The 26309-nt window shown below is 51.0% G+C and overlaps 4 protein-coding genes across 4 annotated transcripts; 2 read left to right on the top strand and 2 right to left on the bottom strand.

The window, feature by feature from the left end:
- Positions 1-349: 349 nt before the first annotated feature.
- NEUTE1DRAFT_57673 (uncharacterized protein) lies at positions 350-2548 on the top strand (the record flags this gene model as incomplete). Its single annotated transcript, XM_009849007.1, has 4 exons — positions 350-592; positions 789-1064; positions 1130-1999; positions 2066-2548. The coding sequence occupies 4 exons, from the start codon at positions 350-352 to the stop codon at positions 2147-2149; spliced, it is 1473 nt and encodes a 490-aa protein (XP_009847309.1).
- A 3460-nt stretch (positions 2549-6008) lies between these two features.
- NEUTE1DRAFT_57670 (uncharacterized protein) lies at positions 6009-8599 on the bottom strand (the record flags this gene model as incomplete). Its single annotated transcript, XM_009849006.1, has 3 exons — positions 6009-7057; positions 7131-8312; positions 8396-8599. 3 exons carry the CDS (start codon positions 8597-8599, stop codon positions 6323-6325), a joined length of 2121 nt encoding a protein of 706 aa, XP_009847308.1.
- A 3119-nt stretch (positions 8600-11718) lies between these two features.
- On the bottom strand, positions 11719-14105 carry NEUTE1DRAFT_119955 (uncharacterized protein; the record flags this gene model as incomplete). Its single annotated transcript, XM_009849729.1, has 4 exons — positions 11719-12019; positions 12073-12612; positions 12674-13849; positions 14094-14105. 4 exons carry the CDS (start codon positions 14103-14105, stop codon positions 11789-11791), a joined length of 1959 nt encoding a protein of 652 aa, XP_009848031.1.
- A 7035-nt stretch (positions 14106-21140) lies between these two features.
- NEUTE1DRAFT_57664 (uncharacterized protein) lies at positions 21141-23088 on the top strand (the record flags this gene model as incomplete). The annotated part of the gene is made up of 2 exons (XM_009849005.1): positions 21141-21779; positions 21870-23088. The coding sequence occupies 2 exons, from the start codon at positions 21141-21143 to the stop codon at positions 23016-23018; spliced, it is 1788 nt and encodes a 595-aa protein (XP_009847307.1).
- Between the last annotated feature and the right edge of the window lie 3221 nt (positions 23089-26309).

Genomic DNA, 26309 nt, shown 5'->3' with positions numbered 1-26309 from the left:
CATAGCCAGTATCTAACAGCCAATCAGCAGCCCTGGACCCCGCTAATTGCGCACTCCCATTCCGAGCTACGCCCTCAGAGTGCAACCAGAGTGCAACACCGACATCGAGACAGCCATAGGAAGTGGCCGACTACCGACTGCGTCCACCAGGAGCCAACCGCATCACTTCACCAGTCACCACCGAGCAGCAGAAATGGGTCTGTTTTCGCGGAGGGATAAGGCGCCGAAGACGGAGGCGCCGGTCCTGAGCGCCTCGCAGTCAAAATCCTCCCTCACCTCGGGTTCGTCCAGCATCAAGTCTCCCGGATTTTCCACTTCTCGCATCCTAAACCGAACATCAGCCGCCACCATGAGCAGCAATCCAGGAACACCACCCTTCTCTCCCGGTCTCAACCCCGGCATCCCCCGGATCGACATCCCCAGGCCCCCCGACCCGCAGCTCGACCCTGTCGGATACCTCAGGAGCTTGGGCGCTGTCCGCGAGCGCTGCAAGATCGTCACCGAGAAGGCCCTGCGCAATGAGCTCAACCACTTTGATGTCGACATGCACAAGTTTGACGATGTAGTCACTTTTGTTGCCAACATCATCAAGGTTAGTCGACTTCCCTCCTGCTGTTGTAAAGACCTGACGTTGGCTGTGCGGGGTACCCTGCGGTGTGGTGTGGTGTGGGTGCCAGTGCGACCCTCGAGGAAGTTGCGACAGCGCACCGACATGAACCCCCAGTTGTGGGACAGGCACACTGCGCATGGGTACATTATGGATAGATAACTAACAGTCCGCGATACAGAGAGACTATGACGCCCCCTTCACATCCATTCCCGGCCACGGCCGTCACCAGCACTTCGCCATCGGCGGGCGCGACCGCATCGCTCACCTCCTGTCCACATTCCCTGAGGATGTTGACAACACGGAAAAGTGCAAGCGCATGATCGATCTGTTCCTTGTCAGTGTATTGCTGGACGCCGGTGCCGGCACCCAGTGGAGCTACAAGAGCAACGAGAATGGCCGTATCTATAGGCGATCTGAAGGCATTGCCGTTGCTAGTTTGGAGATGTTTAAGACCGTAAGTTGGATGAATTCCGGTTTAGGTAGACTTTCCTGAGTGCGCTGGGCTGACATAAACATCAGGGTCTGTTTTCTGGTAACAAGAACAACAAGTACCAGGTCGACAAGGAGGGCTTGGCGAATCTAACCGTCGACAAGCTCGCCCAGGGGTTGCAGTCTGGACCGGGTAACGAGATGGCTGGCATCGAAGGCCGCGCTCAGCTCCTTATTCGGTTGGGCCAGGCTTTGGAGGAGAAGACCGAGTTCTTCGGCGCGGACGGACGGCCTGGAAACATGCTGGACCACATTCTCGACCACCCCTCGACACAAGCGACCAACGGCTTGATTGTTCCCCTTCCCGTCTTGTGGAACGTCCTCATGAGCGGCCTTGCTCCTGTCTGGCCACCATCGAGGACTGCCATCAACGGCGTTTCTTTGGGCGACGCCTGGCCCTGCAGCTCCATGCCTCAGCCGGCTCAGTCGCCATCTAGTCCGACATTTTCTCCTTTCCCCAACACCTCTGGCCAGTCCAACGGCGTCGCGCCTTGGGAAAGCATTCTTCCCTTCCACAAGCTTACCCAGTGGCTTACCTACTCGCTCATGCAGCCCATGCAGAGCATCATGAAGATCCAGTTTGCGGGCCAGGAGCTTCTTACTGGTCTTCCCGAGTATCGCAACGGCGGTCTGTTCATTGACCTCGGCGTCCTTACACTGAAGAAGGAGGATATGGACCGCGGCTTGGCGCATTACACCTCGTACTGCGATCGCACCGGCACTAAGGAGAACGAAGTGGCACCCATGTTTGAGCCCAGTGATGATGTTATTGTGGAGTGGAGAGGCGTCACTGTTGGTTTCCTCGACAAGCTTTGTGTTGAGGTCAACAAGGCCTTGGAAAAGGAGCTGCAGGGTAACGAGCTTACCCTTGCTCAAATGCTAGAGGCTGGCAGCTGGAAGGTGAGTTCGGCCCCTATTGTTGTGTCTAGTTTTCGAATCTTTATGCTAACTACTATCGCTTTATAGGGTGGCCGTGAAATTGCCGAAGTCAGCCGACCAAACACTAAGGAACCGCCTATCCTAATCGATAGTGACGGCACCGTATTTTAGGAGAAACGGGACTCAGTCCTGATATGGAATGCTTTGTTTTTTTGAATCACACAAATGGAAAGAAGAAGAAAACGAAATCAAGTTCAGGATTACTCTGGACTACATACCGAATAGCCTGACCACAAAAAACAAAGTCTTGGGGGTCAGTATGTATATTGCCGAATTGCTATGTCGGGCATGGTACGAGCCGGCAAAAGGTGTTATGATGTTACGAGAGGAACTTTGGCTGGGAATCGTTCTGGTTGGGGTGGTTTAGTCTAGTTTGGTCTAGCAACTTGTTGTCCGCATTGCCATCGTCGTCTTCGATGACTGCATTACTGTTACCATTATTCTGGTTTTCGGTCAATACCTGCCGCGCATGAACCGGTTTGTAGTATGCGTTTTGATGCAGTACTGTACAAGTTTGTGCTTTATTTCTTGAATGGATTTCGGTTGTCTTGAAAACAGGTCGTCGTGTTGTCCACGTGTGCTATTAACCTCGTGAATATATTGCCAGCCTTTTGGTCTTACCGTAGGCCACCGTCGTTCACACCGTCTTGCGGGATCGACGCAGTCCAATCGACCATTGACGCATAGTGATCGAGTCATATACACCAGACTATATCCGGCCCCTTACCCAGGCCACAAGGCTGGGAAATTCATGCAGCCACACTGTCACAGCTTGGACAACGGTGGCGAACGACACTTTGGCATCCTATACCAACGGCTGATAAGGTTACATTACAGATGCCAAACCCGATGATAGGTAGGTGGAGGGGGTAAATGCGAGTGATGACCATCCCTATGTACACTAAATGGCCTGGCTGGCCGGGTCAGTGTCAGTAAAGCTAGAGTAGACCCAGTTGGAAGCGTGTCAAGTTCACCATACCTCTCACTGATCTGTGGTAGTTGAGGGGAGATGCTAAGGCAGACATGAAGGTATTCGACGGGTAGAAGCAGGCTTGCTATAGATAGACATTAGTTGAATACGAAGTAGCATCAACTCTCCCACCTGCACCGTCGTCATGCATGTTGGAGTGATGCGGTTACATAAATATATAGATATAAACGGAGAAAAAAGAGAAAGAAAAGAAAACTAACAAGAAAGCAAAGCCTCAGAGGTCCTGAACGTACTACAAAATACAATCATGCCCCTTCCGTACTTAATGGCATTAGCGGCAGAGGAAGCGCAATCCCTCTCCATTCAACAGTCTTGAACAAACAATCTACGGTGCCGCCATCCCAGACATACTAGAGACAGTCTTTTCCGCCTTTTCTTTCCCACAGCTAGTCTCCAACCCTTAATGATTCCACTAATCTAGCATCACTGCATTGTCCCTGTGCCATTATCACTGACTAGACCGTCTCAGTCCTCTATGGCCTCCGCTTCTATACCCGGGATTTTGTTTATTTTCAAAAGGGAAAGAAAGTTCTTGGACCCGAAGACTGGGTTCCTTTGGTGGCGTTGGTGTTGAGCAGGCTGTTTATAGGCGGGTTAATGGACCGTGTAGTTTTTTGGTCTTCTTTCTTTCTTCCTTTCTTTCTTTTCTTTCAGCTCCTGGGTGCACCATTATTGTTACGAAGGGACCTCTATATGTAGCTTGCACCATCCGTTCTCAGTGTAATCAGGCAAGGCAGATTGGTACACAATCTTCTATTATATGCTCTCCCTCCTCCTCATCACCAAGATATCCATCCTACTCTTATACAATTCGCATCCTCTCCTTCTACCAACACGCGCGAAATCCTATCGACCTGATCCTGGGAGTTGTGATCGCCACGAACGGAAGATGGGCTTTCTACACGCTTGTGACTGCTTGCGATTCGTTGCGGGTGTTTTGGAGTTCTTTCTAGGTTAAAGTCATAAGACTGGAAATGTAGGGGCGTAACGTACTGGTACGCTAGTAGCACGGGGTTGTATATCGGAATGGGCTTGCTATATATCCTGCCGCCCCCGGTGTTGGTGAAGTTGAAAAGGGGGGAGGAACGGACAGTTGGGTTGTTTTAGTACTAGGGTTGGGCGGGTTTAGTTGTGAGTTTATCTTTTCACCTCCTCTTATTTCCTGCCTTGATCCCATTCCGTAATCTCAGCAAAGGAATGATTATAGAGAACTATACTAACTATACGACGTCTACCTGTGATATCAAACATCCGCCTCTGGGACCTCGTCACCGAAGCTTCCTGGACAGCGGCAGCAAGAGTGAGGTGGCGGATTAAGATGTTGAGGTACAACATTGCAGCAGCCAGCGACAATCACCGAAGAAAGTATAACGTATTGTTGCTAGATAGAGTAGGGGAAGTAGGTCCTTCTGCTTTCGGGTAGATACCATCAAGGCCGATCGATGGTCAAGGTGAGAAGATCAACAAAAGAGGAAGGGCTCATAGAGCTAGCTGATTATATACAACTTCCAGCCAAAGCAGGTCGGATGAAGCGGACATGATGGAGGTAGAGCAACTGTCAAGAAAAAACACCAAAAAGGATGTAATAAATATCGATGTCGTAGACCGTGACGTCGCTCCGCCCGTATTTGAGCAACGCATCGTGGAGATCGGAGACATTGATTATCAAGCGTGTTACTATTTGTTTAAAAATGTCAAACTCAGCTGAGCTATTTTCATTATAGTCATCCATCCACTCTTGCATTAATCAACCATTCTTCAAAACTACTCACGAACCTAGCTCGTTACATGTCAAGCGGGTAGTTAGAGATGAATTGAAGCGCAAAGAAAGATCATCAACACACACACCTACGTACCAGTTGGAAAAAAAAAAAAACATAGGAAAAAAAGACCGACAACCAACATTTGCAACAACCCCTAGTTAAAAGAAAGAAGGACCAACATATAATTAGAAAAAGAAGGAGATGAAAGGAATAAACAAAATTGTCAAAAAAAAGCTGCGGTTTGTGTGGATCGAACACACGACCTTCAGATTTATGAGTGAAGTGGACTTCAGTCTGACGCTCTCCCAACTGAGCTAAACCCGCTTATTGTAGATAGAAGAGTAAAGTAACATCTATAAACCAATCATTTTCCAATCAGTGCGGAATTTTATCACTTGAGAATCGAAGATGACGGCAAAAGCCGTGCTCAACTCCAATGATTTTCACTGACCTAATCGAGCGCTATCAGGCTTTTTCCTGTCTTATAACATGCTTTTATCTTGTAATGCTAGTCTATCTTTAGCTATCTACCCTCCCTTGATACTTTTCTCTATCCCACGCAAGGAAGGTTATGTGAAAATGTGTAGAGTGTCATGACTGTAGCACTTGTTGTCCGCTTTGCTATACATTCGCGTGTTCATGCACTTGCGCTCATCCGTTCATTGCCTCAGATAGTCAACTCCAAACTGAAAACCAACAGAGTGCAACCGGGGCTGAGGAAGAGCGCGGAAGAGAATGATAGGCAAAGTATGTGAAAGTAGAAAGGAAACGAAGAGATCGAAAACCAACGTCTAGACATAGACCCGTTTCCTTCTTCATATTTTTAAGTGACAGGAGAAAAGGAGGAGGAAAAAGCAGCCCCTAACATGACCCAGTGAAGGGCGTCAGAAGAAGCGAGTAAAAAGAGCTGTAAGCATTTCGCTGAAAAGTTGACTCATGTGCAAAGTACGAGCATATACAGAAATCCGACAAAAAGAATTAAAAAATCTGAAACGAAAACATTCCCGCCACCCCAGATCGCATTTTTTTCTCCCGATAACGCCCCTTATTTTTGTGTTCTCGTACTCCATACTCGCTGAACCGATATCATGAAGATCCTTTTTGCCATCAGCAGTCGCCGTCCTGTTAAATAGTGCACCGAAACCCCGTCTGATCTTGTGCTCAGATCCGAAATCGTGGAGATATATGCCGAAACTAAGATTGAAAGATATCATGGAGGGAAGGGGAAATAGTAACCATGAATGATGGTGTACTTGCACAAGCTCAGGCGGCGTAGTATGCACTTGCGTAACTTTGGTGGAGCTTGCGCAAATAGCCCTGCCACAGGTGGTCGATGAGGATCAAGGGGCTTATTTGATTGAGACCAAATAAAGTTTAATGGAAAAGAGGTCGGTAACGGTCAGCGGTTGTAGTCACCTCATTGTCAAGCAGTTGCCAGCTGCATCTACTGACGATCAGCTGTGTTTCCACACTCATATCCCCATATCAGCTTCGATAACCGTTGGGTCCTGACGCTCCGTAAGTGCCACCTTACGCGGTCTTGGGAGGTGTCTGCATCCACGTGGGCAGAGCCTTCCATCCAGCGGCATTGGCATCGAGCTTCACGCGGCCAAAATGCTCATCAAGATCCAGCAGAATCTTGAGGGCATTGCGTGACCTCGTGTACGGGCTGTCACCGCCCACGGAATCTTTCACCATGGACACAGCATCAGCGACGCCCGCGTGCATCTTCTCCGCCTTCTGTCCGGGATACGGCAGAACACTCTGGAGGAGCTCATAAGCGGCAAGGGTGAAACCGAATTGCGGCGAGGAGCGGAAAATACGGGCAGGACCACCCTTGAAGAAGGCCCGGAAGCCTTCTTCCTTCCAGATGGTCTTGGCAGCATGCCTGAGACCGGTATACTGCGTGTCGCCCTTGCGGGCCTCGACCTGCAGACGAGTCTTGATGACGTCGCAGGGTGTCGTAAGGTAAGCAGCGGGCATACCGGCAATGGCGCCGGCCGTAAGAAGCTGCAGAACGCCCAGCTTCTTGGTCTTTGACTCGCCGAAAAGGTCCTTCTTTAAGTGGGAGTAAGTTGGGAAGTAGATAGCCGAGAAGGGAACGTCGCGGAGCAAGCAAGCAGATGCGCCCTTGTACAATCCCACCAGGCCCAAGTTACGGACGATCCACATGGCAGAGCGCTTGGGAGCGCCCTCGACACTCTTAGCAACCTCACCCTGGACCTGCAATCTGATTTTGACAATTTCCAAGGGGTTTGTGAAAACCTAATGCACAAGAAAGCAGTTAGCATTCTCAACGGCGAAAGCCAGGCACACAGAATATTTTAAGAAGACTTACAACTTGGCAACCACCGGCAGTACCACCAGCAATGATCTCATGGATCAAGGAGATATTGCCCTGCTTATCAGTAAAGGCGCCACGAACGAGATCGTTGACGGTAAGCTTGATGGCCTTCTCAGGGGCGACACCAACAAGCTGGGGCAGAACACCCGAGTAAAGACCCCTGAAACCCTCGTTGCGAATGACTTTTCTAAAGCAGTCGATGGAGTTGTCATAGAGTCTGCTACCGGGCGAGGCACCTCTCTGGTTCTGCATTCTTGTTTTGACCAGATCAATGGGATAGACCATGAATGCACCAAAGGCGCCTGACAAACTGCCCAGAATGAAGTTGTAAGCCGACTCTCCCGCCCGGTGGGCAAACTGCTGACTCTTTGTCTGCACAGCTTGAGGCAGAAGTCTTGCCTCGGCCTCGTGACGGTTTCTCCATGAAGGGTCAAGAACCTTTGCGAAATCCTCAAGACCAAGTCTGCCTGAGGGGTTACCAACACTCGCAAAGTGGAACAGAATATCCGCCTCCATGGGAGTGAAGAGGGAAAAGCGGGTGATCTTTGCAGCCTGGTTGAGAAATTCAGTGCGAGTAATCTTGCCATCCTGACTCTTGCCGCAAGCCTTACGGATTATGAGCTCGACTAGATCCATTTCCTTGATTATGTTTTGAAATGCCCTAACGTTCGCATACGAGACCTTACTGCCCTGGGAGATGTTGCAAAGAGTGTTGAGGTTTTCGAGGAGGTGATCAGACAGCTTGTGCTTCGAGGTCTCCATAATGATTCGCTCGAAGTCCCCGGGTTCGATGAAGCCGTCCCCATCCTTGTCGAAGAGCTGGAACGCCTGGCGGATGCGCTCGCCTTGTAGGCCACGGAGCATTTGCGAAAATTGTTGGTAGTCCAAGTTGTGTCTCTTGGTCTTGCTTCCGATGTAGAGTTTGGCCCATTCGCAGTCCCAATCGAATGGGATGCTATTCGGGCCCTTGTTGAGCTCGTAAAGACGACGGAAGTCATCATACTTGACTGTGCCGAGGCGCTCAACGTCGAACAGGCGGAATGCAATTTCATACTCGGCATCGGGCTTCTCGAGCAGGTTCTCGAAGTATGTCCAGTCGGAAAGGGTCACCTTTCCTTTATTGGCTCGGTCGGCAACGCTGAACAGGATGCTGTACTGTTCGCGCTTGATTTTGTGCTGTATAGAAAGAAGGCGCGCGCGGGTCAGCCAGTGAGTCGCAAACTGAGGGCAAAGTGAGGATCTCTTGAGGTGTGACTCACATAGTCTTCGTGAGGGGGAGCCACGGCATCAATAAACTGATCGGGTCCCAAGAAAAGTTCACCCGTCTCGGAGTCCTGAACAGCGTAGTGGGTGAAGCGCGCCTTGGTCTGAGCAGTAGGCTGCACCTGGTCGGCGGCGGCATGCTCATTGGAGCCGATGAGGGTCTCCTTGACCGCTTCCTTAACAACCGCTGCTGTGGACATGGCGACTGTGTGTGGTAGTGAAGCGCTCTACGCGGTACGCGGACAGGCTGGGTACTTTGTACAAGCAGAGAGCAGGTATGCGACGCAGGGGACGATCTTGTGCGCGAAGAGTCAAAGCTTTGCGTCTGTCAAGGTTGCGGGCTTGCGGCTGGTGAAATGCGTCGCGAATTGTCGCACACGCACTGGGGTTGCACTTCTCAGTGGTCGGCGCGAGTGGGGTCTCAGGGAATCGGATCTGGGGTCCCGGATGGGGTTGCGAGAATTCTCGAGGCTGGAGACGAACGGGCGAGCCAGAGGAGGGACGGAGAGGGCGACAGCGCTGTGGACTCGTGGAGGTGCAGGCCGATCTCGGGATATATCGCAGGCGGACCGCCGGCCGTAGCGGATACGGAGCCAGTCTTTTTTTTTGTTGGATACGATGTGACGGCAGCCCAATGCAACGGAGCGACGGTTGGACGGCCCACGGCGGGGAAGAGGGGGATCGCTGGCGAAGACTGCACCCAGTAAACAAACCCCGGTCGGGATCGAAGAAAAAACGGAATTCGTCACGCGGCTATCCTGCGGATGACAGCTGCGGCCAAAAGTGCGCTTTTACCTCTCTGGAGTCTGGGACACGACGAAAGTGAGCACTCAGAGACCTGACACGGCTACGAACACATCGACTTTGCCTCTTCAACTGCAAGAGTGATGAAGGAAGTATGACTGTTACTATAATTACTAGGATGATGTTCCAGAACGAGCGTGAGATGTGTAGAAGAGAGTGAGATGTGGAGTGGTTGTCGTGGGGGGTGGGGACCTCTAAAGATGCGAAGGCGATCGCGCAATGTAGCGGAGAGTGGTCAACGAAAAAGAAGAAAAAAAAAAAAAGAAGAATTGAGCAGACGAAAATTTCAGTTCAGTAGTACGGTACTGTGTACAAAAACTGCATGGCCGAGACATCATCCCCTTTCTTGGCTTCAGATTAACCCAAATAGTAAAGGGTTCCTGCGGTGCCTTCCTCTGTTCCGAACCCGCGTTCCAATATGCGATTGCCCCTGCCGCCCCGAGATTTATTCACCAGAGGTACCCTACCGTCGTCACACAATACGCACCGCGCACTTGTCCAGTACGCTCCAACTCCCGTTCCAAGCAGGAAGCCGCGGTCCAGGCCGGGTCTGACAGGTCATTCGATGCGAGGTAGTGAATTTGGAGTTTGCGGTCCTTGCCAAGCAAATGCAACTTTTGAACTCAGTTTAGGTAATGTTCAACCTCGAGGCGTGAGCGAAAGGAATCCACAAAGCTGAGAAATATCCACGACGGGAACTCCAGCCCGGGCAGCCCCAGTCCCGTCTCCATTCACGAAAGTTCCGCCTCGAGTCTAAAGGAAACCCCACTTCTAAACAATGACTCCATGGTGCCCCTGAACCCCGCCGCCCACCATTTATCATCAACAATCCACTTTGTGATCATCTAATTCCGCTCTTGATCGACCCGGTATTGCATGGACAATGACCAGGAGTCCCATGATGACACATGTGCTGGATGCCTTGGAAACGCTGATTCATAGTCGAGTGGAAATAGTATAGGAATACTATCAACAACTTCGGACAGCCGAGATCGCACAATCACCACAAGCCCTGAATGGGCTGCCGACTTCCGCATTGCAGACGGGAACCTGACGCACCATAATTCGAGTGTTTTCTTTTCATCCGAAGTCTTCAATATCTGAACTTACCACTGTTTGCTTTCTATATGGCTCAAAGGAGCAAACGTTTTCATAAAATAACAACCTGCAAGGTGATATCATCTTCCCACTTGGGGTTGGAATGATTTGTCCTCCTCGAAATTAGAATTGAAAATCTGTTGCCAAAGCAGGCAGGTTTTCATCCACATTGACCATCACTGGCAACAATGCATCATGGAAATCGACGAGTGACATAACTTGTCTTGTATATAGATTGAACTACCGATATTGGGCCGTGCTAATGCCATAGCTTAACTGATGTTTTGACTCTTCTTCTCTACTGGTAAAGTGCCTTGTCACTTATTGGAAGTGAACCCTTTTTCTATTGGCCCAAAACCAGGCATATTAAAGAATCGAGCAGAATACTCTAAGCGTCTTAAAACAAACATATAGAGAAAAGCACCCTTAACATGCTACCATGCCTTGCTCTCCTCCTCATGTCCTTAATGACGTTCATCCAGTTCCATTCGCCGTGCCTACCATTTTCGTGCCCAACTCATTGTGTGACTGACTTCTGTCAAGGCAAAGAATAAAAATGCAAAATGAATAGAAACGTGAACGACCATCCCTTTTGAGCAGCGCCGAGCTTTCACCTTTATCAGAAAGAGCAAAGATAAATAAAATAAGCTAGACATAAAAATGTCGGTAGAACTTGGAAGACCATGCACTCGCACTAAAGGCTGAAGCTCGTTGAAATATCATGTTCATTGTACCGACGCCATTCCATCTTGTCCATTTGTCGATCCATCCGTCCATTCGTCTCTGATATGAATCCCTGAAGCAGACGCCGTTCCAGTTTCCCTTTAGATGAGCCAACCCCCCCTTTTTTCCTTTTTTTCTTTCTTTCCCTCCTCTTTTTCGCCTAGAATCTCAACCTGGTGTAAAAGCCGTCAAGACAATGCATGACGATTACCTCCAATATCGCGCCTGGAAGTTGGAGCCGTATGGATCTTGACCTCCTAAAACGCCGATGAATAGGAAAAAGAAAGGGGGCAATCTGCCCCATAACCTGCGGTGAAAATAACACTGCAAGCGCAAGTGAAAACGAAACCCACAATAGGTAAGCGGGTAAAATATGTCGTACTTCGTCGCTTCATCATCAAAGCTTTGTTTCCTTTTTCGTAGTCTTGTTGTTTACTTTGGCATGAATTTGGCACCGCCGGACCCGTGGAGTACCAAAGATTAGATCAGACAGTACCGAAAGAGTCTAGAATACGTAGTATCGGATGTCCGAAAGGAGAATATGCTATCCGCGGGCCCGGAGGTACGAAACAGGTGCTGCCGTCGTTGATGAAAGCAACGCCATAACTGGTTGTACATCTCCTTTAGTGGACATATTAAGAGGAAAGAGCCGCTATCGTTGCGGTCTCTTCCTAACAATGCAGTTGGTAATTCGCCCTTACGCCAGCATGTTCTTATTGACCAAGATGCATGCTAGGGCAAACGGGTGGAGGGCATGGTTGGGTCTATGATTGCGCACTGTCGCTGATAGAAGCGTTCGCTCGAAGCGGCAACACGAAACCTTTCGCAATTTTGCCTTCCACGAAAGTAGACGCGGACTTGAACCTCTGATGAGAGTACTTGTCGTATACCGCGCCGTGATGTTTGCGTGGTTCCTGGCAGCAGTCGAGGATGCTAATGATGAGTGGCCTCAATTGAGCCAGCGTATAGCCGGAAAAGTGAACATGGGCATGTGTCTGTCATGTGTAAGCTTTCAATCAACCATGTCATGATAAAGAGGAGGACTTACCCATGGCCCTCTTTGCAGGAAAAAGCGGGAGAGGCAATGGGCACCGGCAGCAAGATAACTCGCAGGGCAGCCCACAAACCGCTCATCCATGATAGTCACTTCGAGCAAGTACTTTGCAAGAGTCCGAGTTTCCAAATCGTAGTCATCGGCTTTGCTAATGCGCCGAAGGAAGCTCATCGGGCCTGGCCAACCAAGTTCGAAGTTCAGCATGGTGAGCATGAACTTCTCTGCCTTTAGAATCTCCTCAACAGAGTATCCCTGATCCACCATGTACACAAGTTCCTGAATGGAAGGGCAGTTGATCTCCTCGTACTTGGCTGCGACGAAAATGGCAGTCGCGCCAACCAGTTGAAGCTTGCCCAGCGAGACAACCTTAACTGAAAGAAAGCGGTCGATGTAGTTCACGGTGAGAAAAAGGGTCTCCGGGAGAAGACTGAAGCGATGGTGAACCTGGACCAGCCAGTCCATGAGGACGGATCGCATGGACCACCGGATCTCGGTTTGGATGTCCATGTAGTGAGGATTTGGAAGCATCCGTTCCTGATGAAACGATTGGTTAGTGTCACAGTGATATTGGGAAAGCATCAGCGGGGTATCCTACCTCAAGCTCGCGCAAGTACTCAAAGATCTCGTCGCCGTACTCAGCTACCATGCTCACATCCCAATTCTCCTCCTCAACCTCTTCCTCCGTTTGATGCTCCAAAACCCATGCCTTCGCAATGTCAAGTTCCTTCTGGATGTCCGCGGTTGTTTTGGGCGCGACTAATGTGGTAGGTCCTCCTGTGGTATTGTCGCAATGAGATCGATAAGAATGGGCGGTGGTATATCCTTGGTCGTCGTAGAGGTCCTGATCGTCGTCGTCTTCAGAATACTCTTCGGGATCAGAGACGTTGGGGGGCAGTGGAAGGGCCCTGGCTGGTTTCGAGGGTGCGAGTGGTACGCCTTGAGGCATCGAGTCATAGCTGGCTTGGGCGATTGACATGTGATTTGCGTGGGCGATAGCTGCAGGATCGGTGTTCGCAGGAATATCGAGATCTCTGGATAATTGCTCGACCGCGTCCTCGTAAGACTCGGCGTAATCGGCATTTAAATCGTCGGGATCATCCACGTCATTCGGGTTCTCGTAATCGGGCACATATTTGCTCTGATTCCGGTGTAGGGTATGCTGCTGGTCCGACTTGAGTTGCGGTTGACTCTTGTAGTGGCGTGGGTCCTTGATATGCTTGTCGACCATCGCAACAAGATCATCAACTGACGAGGAAGTGGGCGCATGAGATGTGCTCTCCTCCTTGACTTTGTTGTCGCGGTATACGTTGGTCGTTTTCTTGACCGGTGCGGAGAGTTTGGCGATGGTATTGTGTGAGCGTATGCCACCGTATGCCCCGCTGGCGGCATGGGATGATAGGGGAGCCGTCGAGGAATACTTTTGGCCGTGTGATGCTGCCTTCGAGGTCGCCGTTGGCCGCACATAATGCTCCTCCACTGCCGAGCGGTTATTCTCCCTGCCATCCGACCGTAGGTCTCGAGTGCTGCTGGTTGTGACCATCGGTTTCACCCTGTTCTTCAACGAGTCCTTGTTCCCGCCGTCGGCTAGTGGCTTCGAGGTGTTGCTCTTGTCGAAGCAGGCAGCCCTCTTGGGTGGTGCGTTCAAGGTGCCGTTAACCGCCATCATTGCCTTGATCTTGCTGTCCGACCTCTTACTCTGGTGAATCGGATCGGCAGGTGGGATGTTCTCGTCGCCGTATCGAACGGGAGGAGCCCACAGATGACGCTGGGGCTGGATTGAAGGTATCAGTCAGTATACCGAGCAAACGAGAAATCAAATACGCATTCCCACTGCGTTGCTGAGGCGGTAGGAAGGCCTCCAATGATTTGCAGCAGGGAACGTAAATTGTCTGGCCTAGTTGGGATGTGTAATCTGTGATAACGGTGGTGATAACGAAGGTGTGGGGTGGAATACGAACTCGTCATCAGGAAGGAGAAAGACGACCTGATGGGGAAGTGTAGGTTTCGTCACGTACCTTTGCGTCCATCTTTAGGGAAATTACCAAAGAGATACGGGATGATGTTTTGCTGAATGGATGCCTGCGGGAACCTTGAGAGTTGGTAGTATTAAGGTAAAGGCTGGGTGACCTTGAACACGCGACGCGCTTGGCGTAGGTCGACGGCCAAAGTGATCCAGATGGCAAATAGCTGAAGTGGAAGTTATACCGAGTTCTGTTATAGACGACGAAGATGAAGCGTTGGTGCTGTTGGCTGGTGGCTATTGTTGGTGGAAACGACTGTGGGTTTAAAAAAGGACCTGTGAGCGCCGGCGAAGAAAGAACCGTCCTGCAGTCGAGCGCCTCGTTCTGTACGACACAAAACCAACGAAGTGGACGTCCGAGAGTGCAACTGAACTGAACGGAAGCGATGCGCCCAGTGCAGCAGACAGGAGATAGGTAGCAGCAGTGAGGGAATGCGTGTTGAAAGAGTTGAAAAGCACGACCCGTGACTCGGGACTTGATATCCCTTCAGGACAGGCGAGACTGGTGAGACTGGTCGGCGCAACAAGTCCAAATTGACCAGAGTCGTTTCAGTTGAAGCCGGCTTGCACCAACCTGAAGAAGGAAGGGGAACAGGCGATTCACGGGCAGGGTCGCAGGGCGAAGATTACCACGGTGGAGCTGCGTGCCGTAACCGTAACCGTAACGCTCACTTCACCTCGACCTGCACGTGAAATATGCGGATAAAGTCGAATGAGAGAATATGAGAAAAAAAGAAAAGTCCGACTTCAACGTCCGAACGAGCGACTGATTAAAGAATGGATGCGCATGCTATTTTGGCTGTGTCGGTGCGCTGCGATCCTCGGGCTGCAGTGCTTGCTCCACGATGCGAGGTTGTGTATGTCGCAAAAAGGAAGACGAATCGGGCGTGACAGGCTTGACAAGGTGGTTGGGAAAGGGTCCGGGCAAGTGCTGGGGTTTGTTGTGGGCGAACTTCTTTTCAAGGCCGGTCGCAGCGTCCCGACGTGCTGGGAATGTTCCCTTGCTTGCGACTGTGTGTTTATTGACAGCACAGGAATGGGGTAACCTAGGAAACACTAGAAAACCAAACTGAAAAACCGCCAGAATGGTCTGTGCAACCCCGGACCCGCTCCCACCATGACGTAACACCCCATTGGAGGGATACCATCCAAATTCCTCACAACGCGGGGCAGGCACGCTCGACGCGTCAACCGACGCCTGGCGATGAAATGGTCAAACAGCGCGCCCTCCGCAATAGAGTTGCTGTTCCCAATTTCACTTCTTTCGACGCAACTTGGCGTCTCTAAGAAGCGAAAAAGTATCAACTAATGTCAGTCTCTTCATGTTATACAGTCAAAATCATTGGGAACCCCTCGGCGTCGCATTTTGCAACGGCGTTCTCCGCTCATACGCGAATCTTTCACGGCAGCACGTGTCACGGATGACGAGGCGGGGAGCGTTGGAATTTCTCAAAACCGCACCCAACCCTCTTCGATAACCTCCGTATCAGCCTCATACGCTCCCCCCTGGTTTCAATTCAGTATCGACACAAGCCCAGAACTCGAACTGTTTGTGCGTGGTATTCGCAATTTGCAACGAACGCTTACATGAGAGCCTTTAACGTTCAAATGAAACTCTCGGAAGTGTCAGTGTCCGTTCACTTGTGGTGGTAAGGGTGGGTCTGCTGGGAAGCGGACGCTGTCTCTGTCTTGGCATGCCCCTGCTAAGTCCTAGATCTGAAATGGCAATGGCAATTTGCGACAAGAATTACAGAAAGTTCCACTTCTCGATGAGAGCGTCGATACCATTCCATCAATAACAGACACATGATCAAACGAATCAAACACCCCGCTCCTTGAACTGCCAGCTTCGAATCATTGTTCGGGCGTGCTGCCTATGGACCATTTGTTTCGAGAAAATCAGGGGTTCGACCCGACCGACGACCCCTCCTCATCTTTCGGTACTGTACGTAGTGACTGGGCATGCCTGCGCAATTGCGCCAGCACCTTGAAATGACCAATCTTCAACGAAGAGTCAAGTAGCTTCTCTTGATGTTGCCATCGCAATCATTCTTTGATCGTTTCCAAGATACTTCACCGTTTGCGAGCATCCGTTCGCGACCTTTGTGTGGAAGCGCGCGCGTGTATATCCCGTGGCTTGCACTGTCACCATGGAGCGCACGCGATGGGTGAGGTATGGAACTCTCAAACGTGGTCGCTTCCGATGTGATGAGACACGCCTATCGAAGTCTGCCGCTCCTGACCCGTTGTAGAGGGAACAACGGCTTTGAATGCTTCTGATTCTCCTAACATAGTAGACATCGGTGCGGATGAAGAATCATGATGATAGGCGACCATGGATTGGACTTATCTCACTGTTTGCTCTCCCTTCGAGTGTCAGGTCTCGTCCGTGGTTAACTTCCCTTCTCTCCCGAGACACTTTTGCTTTGTGCTCTCGTCAGTTCAAACGGAAAGATTGTCTTTGGAGACAACGACGACGATGACCCTATCGTTTCGTGCTGGACATGGTGAATGCACATCGAAGTGGGCGCGAAACGCATCTTGTGAGCTTGTGGTAAAATGCATTGTCAGCCGAGGACTCTCATTCGGGCGGTTTAATTTGGTGTCGGTCGTGGCCAGGAATTGCCTACCTCACTGGCTTCAAAAGCAGCAGTGATTGAACGGAAGCTTCTAAGGTTGACTCGGAGCTCCCCAATACTGTTCTCGTGGTAGCACAACGAGAAAACAGGAAGTGTTAAAAAGACTGACGCAGATAAATCTCGAACGCAGTGCTTCTCGGCTTTTTTTTTTTTTTTTTTTTTTTTTTTTTTTTTTGTTCCCAAGTGCCAGTACCTCACTTCCTTACGCACGCCTCGGGGTTTACCTGTAGAGGTAGAGTGTCTACTACAGTACGCTGCCCTAGAGGTATCTGAAGACGGCGATTCGGTTAAAGTAACCTCAATTTTGTGTCAGTTTCCAGTCCTTTCAGCCTGTCCCAGTCACAATCGCAAAATGGGTTCATGGAAACCGACGCCATTTTCACCAACCTCCCTATAATGGTTCATTGAGGGGGCCAACTCGCTGACAGCCGTTGGCATGATTGCCCGTCGGAAGGAGACCGCAGGAAAACCTCCACCCTCCTAATGCAGGCCCGTCCACATTAATCATGCATGAGCTTCAACGGACAGCGAAGGCGTAGAACGACTCGATTAAATTGAAGACGCCCTCGATCCCCGCAAATGGGCGCGAGAAGCTCTGCAATGGCTGACATGCGTACGTAGCGATCGATGTTCCTATTCGCGGTCACACAGTATGTATCGATAAGCGCATACGCTCACATACCGGTACCGTAGCCACGGAGGACGGAGTCGGAGACTTTGAGGTGATGAGCGTAGAGAACTCGGTAGTGGCCTCCCTAACATTTTGACCGTTTCTGACCTCCTCATCTCTAGATCTTATAATATCCGATGACGAGATGGGAATGACCAAAGACAAGATATGTAACTCTTCACAAGATGATGCGGTGCAATTTGTAGATGGTCCCCCCGGGTGTGCATCTGAAAACCCTTTTTTGCTCTGCCAGCGCATCAAGGACACAGGCCAGTATCTGGTCTGTCCAGTCATGAGTTGCAACCAACAACCGAACCGACATCCTGACAGTTCCAGTCCGTTAGGATAGAAATACCGTAGGATGTAGATACCTAGTGTACCTAGTATGTAGCTGGCTCATTGGCCCGGGGGGTTGATCGCAAGAGTGTTGAGTTTTGGAGGTGAACACCCGTCAGGCAGACACTGTGCTGCAACAAGTATGAACCTGGACGGAGCCAACTCGATCGAAAAGCCAAGCCGCCATGCCACTGCACCGTCGATGCGGGAGTGTTCCGAGTCCTGGCTGGCTTTTACACTTATATAGAATTGGGCGTTTGTCACTCGTCGCCAACCGTTTCTGATAGTCAATGGACTCTTGGATCCTAGATTTTGCTAGGATGTTTTTCATCACGAGCTTCATGGATACGTCAATACCAGTTCGTCAAGCTGTCTTACAGACCCCTCACGGTTGCGTTCGAGAATGCGTCGAGCGTCCGGCGAGAGTTCGGCACCAGAAATACCCTGGAGAGCGACAAATTCGCCCACCTTCCATCCGATGGACGGCATGTCATACGAATTCACCTGACGGCGAGCGAAATGGCTCCATTTGTCCAGGGCACTGCATCCAATCTGCCATTGCCTCGAGCTCCACCAGCACTTGCCTGGTCCACTGAGAGTATGCAAAGCGTGCTCGGCGTTGCGGGAAGATCCAGAATGGTTCGCACAAGAAAGAGGGGAACGTGAAAGGTCGAGAGCGTCTAGAGAGCGAGATCAAATCTGGGAAATTTGGCGCAGACTGAGCGCCAGGCGAAGCGCACGCAGGCGATCGATAATCGAGCTTCTAGTCGTTCTTTAGCCAGTATACCTATGGAGCTATGGTAGCTGAGGCTTTCCCATTGCGCGGGGAATGCATTCGAGTGTTGGATTCGGGCAGTATCACAGTATTGCTTGGGTTGCCCGAAGTTGATCGCCCCAAAAGGGAACAAAAGCGAACGTTCCAAGCCATTTACAAAGGTCGCGGCACAACCCTGGCGATGGATCTCCAGGTTACGACAGTGAAAAAGCAACGGCAACGAGTATCGATTCAAGTCGACCTCCCTAATACAACAAACCCCCATTCTGCAAACACGGGCATGCGGATTGACTGACGCTCGGCAGCCCCAGTTTCAGGAAGTGAGGCGCCAGTAAATGCACATCAGCCTTTGAATGCAAAGCTTCCTGTCGTCTCTCAAAATGCCCGGATTAGTTACAGTATCGGCGAGAGAAAAGTGGAAGAGGGGGGAAGGGGTGTGTGCGGGCGGTCCACTGTATAAGACCTGCAGTGAGACGGGCAACCATACCCCTGTTTTTGACATGGCACAGCTAGCCCTGACGCTATTGGCTCGTCGCTGTCTGGAACGCTCGCGACGGTTGTCTGGAGGCTCGTCGACATGGCTATCTGGCGCATCCTCATCCAGTGGCTTTTGGTGGCCACCTGCGCTCGACGCACGCGAGGGTTGGTTTGGTAAAAAGGTAACGAATGCCCAATCCCAACAGTAAAGCGAAACAACCAGCTCTTCATCAGCATTCAGACACAACGGAACCCGGCGGCGCGGCGGGGTGTCCGAGCATGGAACCGTTGTTCCTGTATCTCCGCCTGCCGTCATCACTGGGCCTGGCGGGAGGTTTCTCATATAAAGGTATCTTTCCATCACCGCTTGTCGCGCACGTTAGCCCTGTCAAACGGCTGAAATTTTCAGTCCACCTACTTTTGCCGCGAACTGTAGGCCACGGAGGCAGAATTGGGAATGAACGAAGCTATCGCGGGATTCATGGTCGAAGAACTAGGTGGTGCGTCCAGGCCCAAGCCATGTTCAACTTTCATCCCCAGACAGTACCCTACCATCTCACATACCACGCCGCAGGGGTCTCCATGATATTTGAACTCGGAGAACTACTACACTACGTCGATCTAGCGACACATGATAAGGTATTTGATCTCAACTTCCAGCTGGCCCCATAGAGATGCGGAGATATAGGTATACCTCTACGTATTCTTCGGTCAAACAGTATCTCGAGGGGCTTCTGGTCGGCGAAATATGCTCGCAATGAGTCGTATGTTCCGCGTCTTCATCTGGGCTTCTTCGGACCTTATCTGAGTTACTACGAATCAAAAGGCGACGGTAACCTGTCCCGGTCATTGTAGCTCGGTAAGAGGACGGAGGTTTGGTAGGTGTTGTATGCCAACTTGTACACTATCATGCCATCTCCCAGGAATGGGAGCGTACTGTTAGTGCTTTCATTTGTCTCGTAAAAAAGCTGCACCACCAGAATGGAAATAGAAGGTGAGATGGGGCCGCGGTCCACACCTTCCGCCAGCTCCACGCTGTCGCAATTCCATGCTCGCAAAAGAGTCAATGCGATGCGCATGCGCAACCAACCTCTAGGTAGGCAGCGCACCTACGGACTTGGAAACTCTGAGATAACCTAGATAGCCCTCAAATATCATGGAAAGACTCTCTTAAAGCCCGTCGCATGCCGAGAATGAGGCATGGCCGGCATATTTGTAAATATCCTAGAGATGCACATCCGTCATGGAAGTAGCGGACAGGATTTGGGCTGTAGAATTCGGTCTGCGGGGCCCATTGCTGGGGCAAAACGCCTATGGACTGCTGAACTTGGGCAGTGAGACAGGCTGGCAGAGCACTGTGCTAGGCCCGGTGCAGTGGTGAAGGGGGGTTGCGATTCCAGCAACCTAGTAATCTGACGAGTACAGGCAGTGCAGATTCGGTTTCTTGCGAACCGGACATGCGTGCTAGGTTTGTGTCGACCAAACCTCCTCCTCCATTCTCCTCCCAGCACATAAGCGGATTTCCCCCGGTCGCCCTACTACTTCTATCTCTCACCTCCCTCCGTCGGCCCCGTCAACGCTTTCTATCCGTCTCTTTCCTAGTACGTCGCCCAGATCAAGCTCTCATTTTCCTAAGTCATCTTCGACTCGAGTCCGCTTCTCGCCCTACCTCGTCCCTGATCTTTCAATTTGCTGCTGGAGCTCCGATCGCTCACGATTGCAAGCTTCGCCCAGATTCGCCCGACATTGCGTGCGCGCGAGTCGAGATCGAAGCCACCGGTCGACCATCACCACCACCACCAGCCTAACTGTACATTCCGGTGAGTATTTTCAGTTCTTAAGCGTCATGCGATCATTCGGACAATGCAATAGTTCTCTCCCCCTCCGGTTGTTTGGCACACTTGGCCTGCATGTCTGCGTCGGTCGTCGGCGCGGCGAATCGTAGGCCCTTAACTACCGGGCATGCGCTCATCGTTCTCTTCCCCCTTCTTCCGCCCAACTCCTTCCCCGATCTCTACCTCCCATTCATTTGACCAACCCCGACTCTCCTCTGCAGCCCAGTATCGCTCTCAGTTCATATCAACCTAACCGCAATCAGGTCATCGCAGACCCACGAGCCAAACACATCTCGCAACCTCCGCATCAATGGCGACCGCCTACGGGTCCAACAGCTGCAATGTGTCGCCGCGGACGACGAGCACGACACCCAAAGCCAAAGTCGTTACATTTGTTCTCCATGAAGCCCGTATACCGCTCCGGGTCGCAATCTATCCGCACGATGCGACGGAATCCATCATTACCACTGTCAAGAATTTTTATGGTTTATACTACAAGGAGCGCGCGGGAATCAGCTTCGAGGACGAGCGAGGAAACACCATGATTGCCCGATACGAAAACTTTGTCGACCACCAGTCCGTCAACGTCCGCATCATTGAGAACCCCCGCGGGCTATCACCGAGCTACAACAATGCCGATGACGAAGAGAACAACCACCACGCCTCCAGACCCACTCTGCGAACATCACGATTCCGCAGTCCCTCTCCCAATGGTAGCCGAGGGCGTCGCAGCACTTCGACTGCCATTGCCGGAAAAAAAGGGCGATCTCGGTCTTCCAAGACTACGCACGGTGACCACGGCGACAGCGTCAATGGTTACAGCAGTGGAGATGGGGCATCGGGCTCGGCGTCAGGAAAGAACAAGGAGCCTCTCGGAAACACCGACATTAGTGTGGAAAATATCGTCGAAGGAGGACGGCGGAAGCGCGCCAAGTTGTTCGAGAGTTCGGTAGGTTCTGCATGGCTCTCGAGTCCACCAAGTATCGTCATGTACTGACACCCCTTGTCCCAGGAATTGCCGCTTTTTGCTCCTCCACAGATGCCAGCGGCCACTTCCAATCATTCGTTTTCCCCCATCAGACACAATGACTTCCACCGATACCCTCTACCTTTCAGCAATGCCACACAAAACCCCTTCAGCAATCCCCGGCCTCTACAAACTCCGCCGAACTATCATAACCACTATGCGGCTTCTAGTACGTATGCGACGCCGGCCATTGACGACCGTCGCGCCCGTGGTAGCATTAGCAATGATGGCTCGGGTGTTGCCCCCGGGCTAAGGACGATGCTCACACCCGATCCCACTGTGAGAAGCTGTGTGTCTGAAGAAGATAAGGATATCAAGGACGTCGCCATGCAGCTCATGCGGTTGCAAGGCGATTGGAACGTACATGGCCGATCATCAGGCTCAACGCTGGATGATACGTTCAGCGGTAGGGCAGATGCTTCTTGCTCCACCGGTACGACAAGCGATTGTGAGAGTGAAAGCGAAGACGAGATGCCGCTTGCGCGTGCGAAGACGGACGAATTCGGGAAGCAGAATGTCTTCCAGACAACGGAAAGCCACTTTGCGGTTCCGCAAGATGGTGCTGAGGTGAGCGGCGATGACGCGGACTATGAGGATGGAGATGGCGCAGAGGAGGGCGCGATGGCCGCCCCCAAACTCTTGAAGAATCCAAAACCCAGATCCGCCTCTCTAAACGGCTCCAGGGCACGCTCACAGTCAACCGGCAAGCCCAAGGCAATCAAGGCCACCAAGCCTAAAAGCAAGAAGACTTCGGCAAACCCAGTCCCTATGACGCCCGCATCCATGCCTGCCTCCCGCAAGCAGTCGATCGTGTCAACTTCAACCTACTCTGCGGCCCTTGGAGAGGAGGAACAGCCGGATCTCTCCACTAAGCCACGCTGCCAAAGGTGTCGCAAGAGCAAGAAGGGGTGCGACAGGCAACGACCTTGTGGCAGATGCAAGGATGCCGGCATTCCCGCCGAACAATGCATTAGCGAGGACGAGATTAATGGCCGGAAGGGCCGCTACGGTCGTCACATGGGTGTTCCTGTTCCGGTGAACAAGGAGGAAGTGTCGGCTCCGGCAACGTTACTGCCGGCTGCCCTAATCGCCCCTGCGGGGGGTCTGGGCTCGGTCCCAAATCCATCGGCACTCGATAAGAGCAAGAAGCGCAAGAGGTGAAGTCGCTAATGATGGCCTGACTACGGGTCTGCTTCATCATCCACGAAGTTTAGTTTCCTCTTCAGAGTCTCCTTTTATCTCTCTGAGCCCCCGATTTTTTTTGTCCCAAAGGTTTTCTGTGCAGCGCGGTAAAAGTCAAATTCGTCTATCTTCCCATCTTATTTTACCATATCCTATTTGTTGCCTGTCGGTCTGCGATCAGCCGTTGAGCACTTCTGGCTTCAGTCGAGTTTGTCCTTGTTTGAGACTGTCTGGTTTTCGTAATTGGAAGCTGTGCTTGATGTGATGTCAATGGCGCACAACTGGTGCGTAGTTTCCTTTTTGGGTACTTTCTTTTTACTTGCACTAGTGCCGATGAGAGTGAACCCCTTTGACGGAGTGAAAAGAGATGGCCGAAATATGACTAGGTGATAGTTCCCTTTTTTCCCTTTTTTTGGTAGGAGGAGGAGGAGGAGAGGGGGGAGGGGGAAGATGCTCGGTTCGAACCAGACGTCATACGTTTCTGCAGCACTTCTATGGTACATCCTTGTCGCATGTTTCAGCAATGCGGGCAAGCTGAGGGCGGAACGATAGCAGGAAGCTGATGTGTTCTGGTCTGGCAGCCAGAGAGATCGAGCAGTTGAAGGATCGTTTTCTTATTCTATCTCTACCGGCGAAAATGTTTCTGTTCTAGTCATGCGCACGAACCGGGGACGAAGTATGGCAGGAAGCCAAAGAGATCGGGAAGTAGAAGGCACAAGGCGGTTGTTCGAATTTCCAGTTAGTCTTTACCAGCGAGAATGTTTGCAAGCAGTGTACCTTACCAAATACTGCTCTAGCAGTCTGCCCGTGTCCTCACCCAGACACGAGACATCAAGAGCAGCGTTAAATTTACCCCAAGCGGTGATGACGATCACCTTGAAGAATCCAGCACCAGCTGTCACCTAGACGTAGATGACCAAATCCTTGTAAGCGCAAGTAGCGTAAACGTTTCTCTGTACGTGCTCGCAAAGCGGTGAACTGAGGACTGCGAAGTTCACACCAGCGACACTACTGTCATTTCTGAACTCTGGAGGTGGGGGAGAGGTGCGTGATACCTACCCTCGAGGAACTTGGGTGAAGCGAAGCCATGTACAGCAAACACAACTGATCAATATGCCCCTCAAATCTTGAACTTTGGCTCATCTTCAAGTCCTCATGGCTTTGATCAGCCACTTCCACATCCTTGCGCGCAGAAAACTGCACTTTCTGTGTGTCAAGTCTAATGAATGAACGTCATCAACCCCGGATCACGATAAATGCTCGCAAGGTCTCCACTTCACCAAAATACGCGCAAGCCACCTTTTGCGTCATCATCACCATTGTAGTATTTTCGTTTTCGTTATCATTCCTAATCGTCGCTAATACCCGCTATGCGCGCGACGCCGGGAGAAAAAAAAAGAGGAATAAGAAAGAAGCAATCAGAGCCGTTCAAGCTCCGCTCTCCAAATCTCAATTGTCAACTACGCATGGCCATTCTCAGCTTCAAAAGTTCTTACGAAACCCTGACCGCAGACCGTCCGATATCAAAAGCGGTGTCTGAACAAGCTTTTAAGCTAGTTTTGATCCGGCCTAGTGCCAAACGAAGTGTGTGGGGCTAACGACAATAAAATTCTGACGGTCCTATTGGTCCAACCAGACAGAGTCAAGGTAAGAACAACAACATTTATACATATCGCACAAAACTTGACACCACTTTATACAGCGGGCAGCAACGAACCATACATATGCTATTCACAGTAGGATTCACATTGATACCTAAAGTAGCCATTCTCAAAGTGATGGAAGAGCTCCCTGCAAGTCCTTCGCTAACCAACTGTCTAAGGGTGATTTGTACACGGGCACTAACTATCTCTAAGCTGCAAAGCCAGAGTTCCAAAGAGGAGTCGATCACTTTTTGCGGGGTTACTACGCACTGTCAGGCCTGGTACTACTTAGCCGCCTGTCTGGGCGCGCACTGTGGAATATGGACTGTGCGGACTACCTTAGTAGCTTGGTGATCCAAAATCGACGGCCGCCTTCCCTTTTCGATCATCGAAAGGCGCATATGCGAGACATGATTGGTTTGATCAAGGCTACCCCACCTTTGCTGTGTATTCGTAGATGTTGGTATGATTGACTTGTTGCGCAAGTCAAGCAGAACACTGAGCAGAGCAGAGCCAGTAGTTCCACGACGTAGGGACGAACTTGAACATGATTCGTTCGGAACGCTAGAGACGGGGGGCCTAGGCTCGTGCGTTCGATGCGAGCGGGATAGAGGAACAGGGAAAACGTGGGGAAAGCTTTGGTGGAGGTTGTTAGTGTAGTGTGCATATTCCACGTAAGATCGATGCAATTGGTTCTGGTATCATGTAACCCCCCACGATAGCAAGTCCCGTACAATTTCTCATTTTTGCTTTAGATCCCGAGGAGTTGATCATAGGGATCGACCATGATGTTGATACAATCTGAAAGGATGCACAAGAGGTTCGTTGACGATTAAAATTAGTTTCGAAAGCAAAGGTCTACCAATACTATGTAGATCTGATCCGACTCATTATGCCAAGCCTTTTAGTACCCGCCTGGGGTATCCTGGCCTTGGCGTACGCGATTTGTTTCCGACCAGACGAACGAAGCCAGCAAACATTTCACAAAGTGGTATTGACACAACATTTTCTTCACATGAACTCATCGACCGAAGACAAACAAACGAACGACATCAATCGGTATCGAGACCACGAAAGCGGGCATGAGAAATCGCGGCATAATACACCGATCACCTTATCACGATTCAAGGAGGCATCCGGCCATCGGCGGTTGGTTTCCCGATCTAGAGACCACCCGCCAATTGTTTCTCTAAGCTGAAACCAACATCACCAGTTTAAAATTGAAGCAATTTTAGCTCTTCTACTTGCAATGAAACAACCGAAACTCTCGGTTTGTGCTCATGTCCGAGTTATTTCTCGGTACCAGTTGAAGCGGAACGGCACCACCGGATAGTAAACACCATTCAAGTTCAAAGCCCGGATGTCGAAAGGCTCAGGTACACGGAAACACAACGAATACGTGCCAACTCTGGAGTAATTGCGCTTGTCATCGTGTCTAAAAAGAAGGGGAACATCTGCCCACACCCTGCGCTTTCCTACACGTATTTGGTCTCCTACAGGCTCCCGGAAATTTCTACCCAGTTTAGACCACACGCCTTTCAGATGGAGGTATTCAGGAGAGAGCGTCCAGGGTATACTGTCCTATCTTGAGCCTCGACCTGGGGGGGGGGGGGGGGGGGGGGGGGGG

The sequence above is a fragment of the Neurospora tetrasperma genome, assembly GCF_000213175.1.
Source record: "Neurospora tetrasperma FGSC 2508 unplaced genomic scaffold NEUTE1scaffold_1, whole genome shotgun sequence".
NCBI lineage: Eukaryota > Fungi > Ascomycota > Sordariomycetes > Sordariales > Sordariaceae > Neurospora > Neurospora tetrasperma.
The sequence above is the reverse complement of the archived record's forward strand: the minus strand, read 5'-3'. Positions and strand labels throughout refer to the sequence as shown.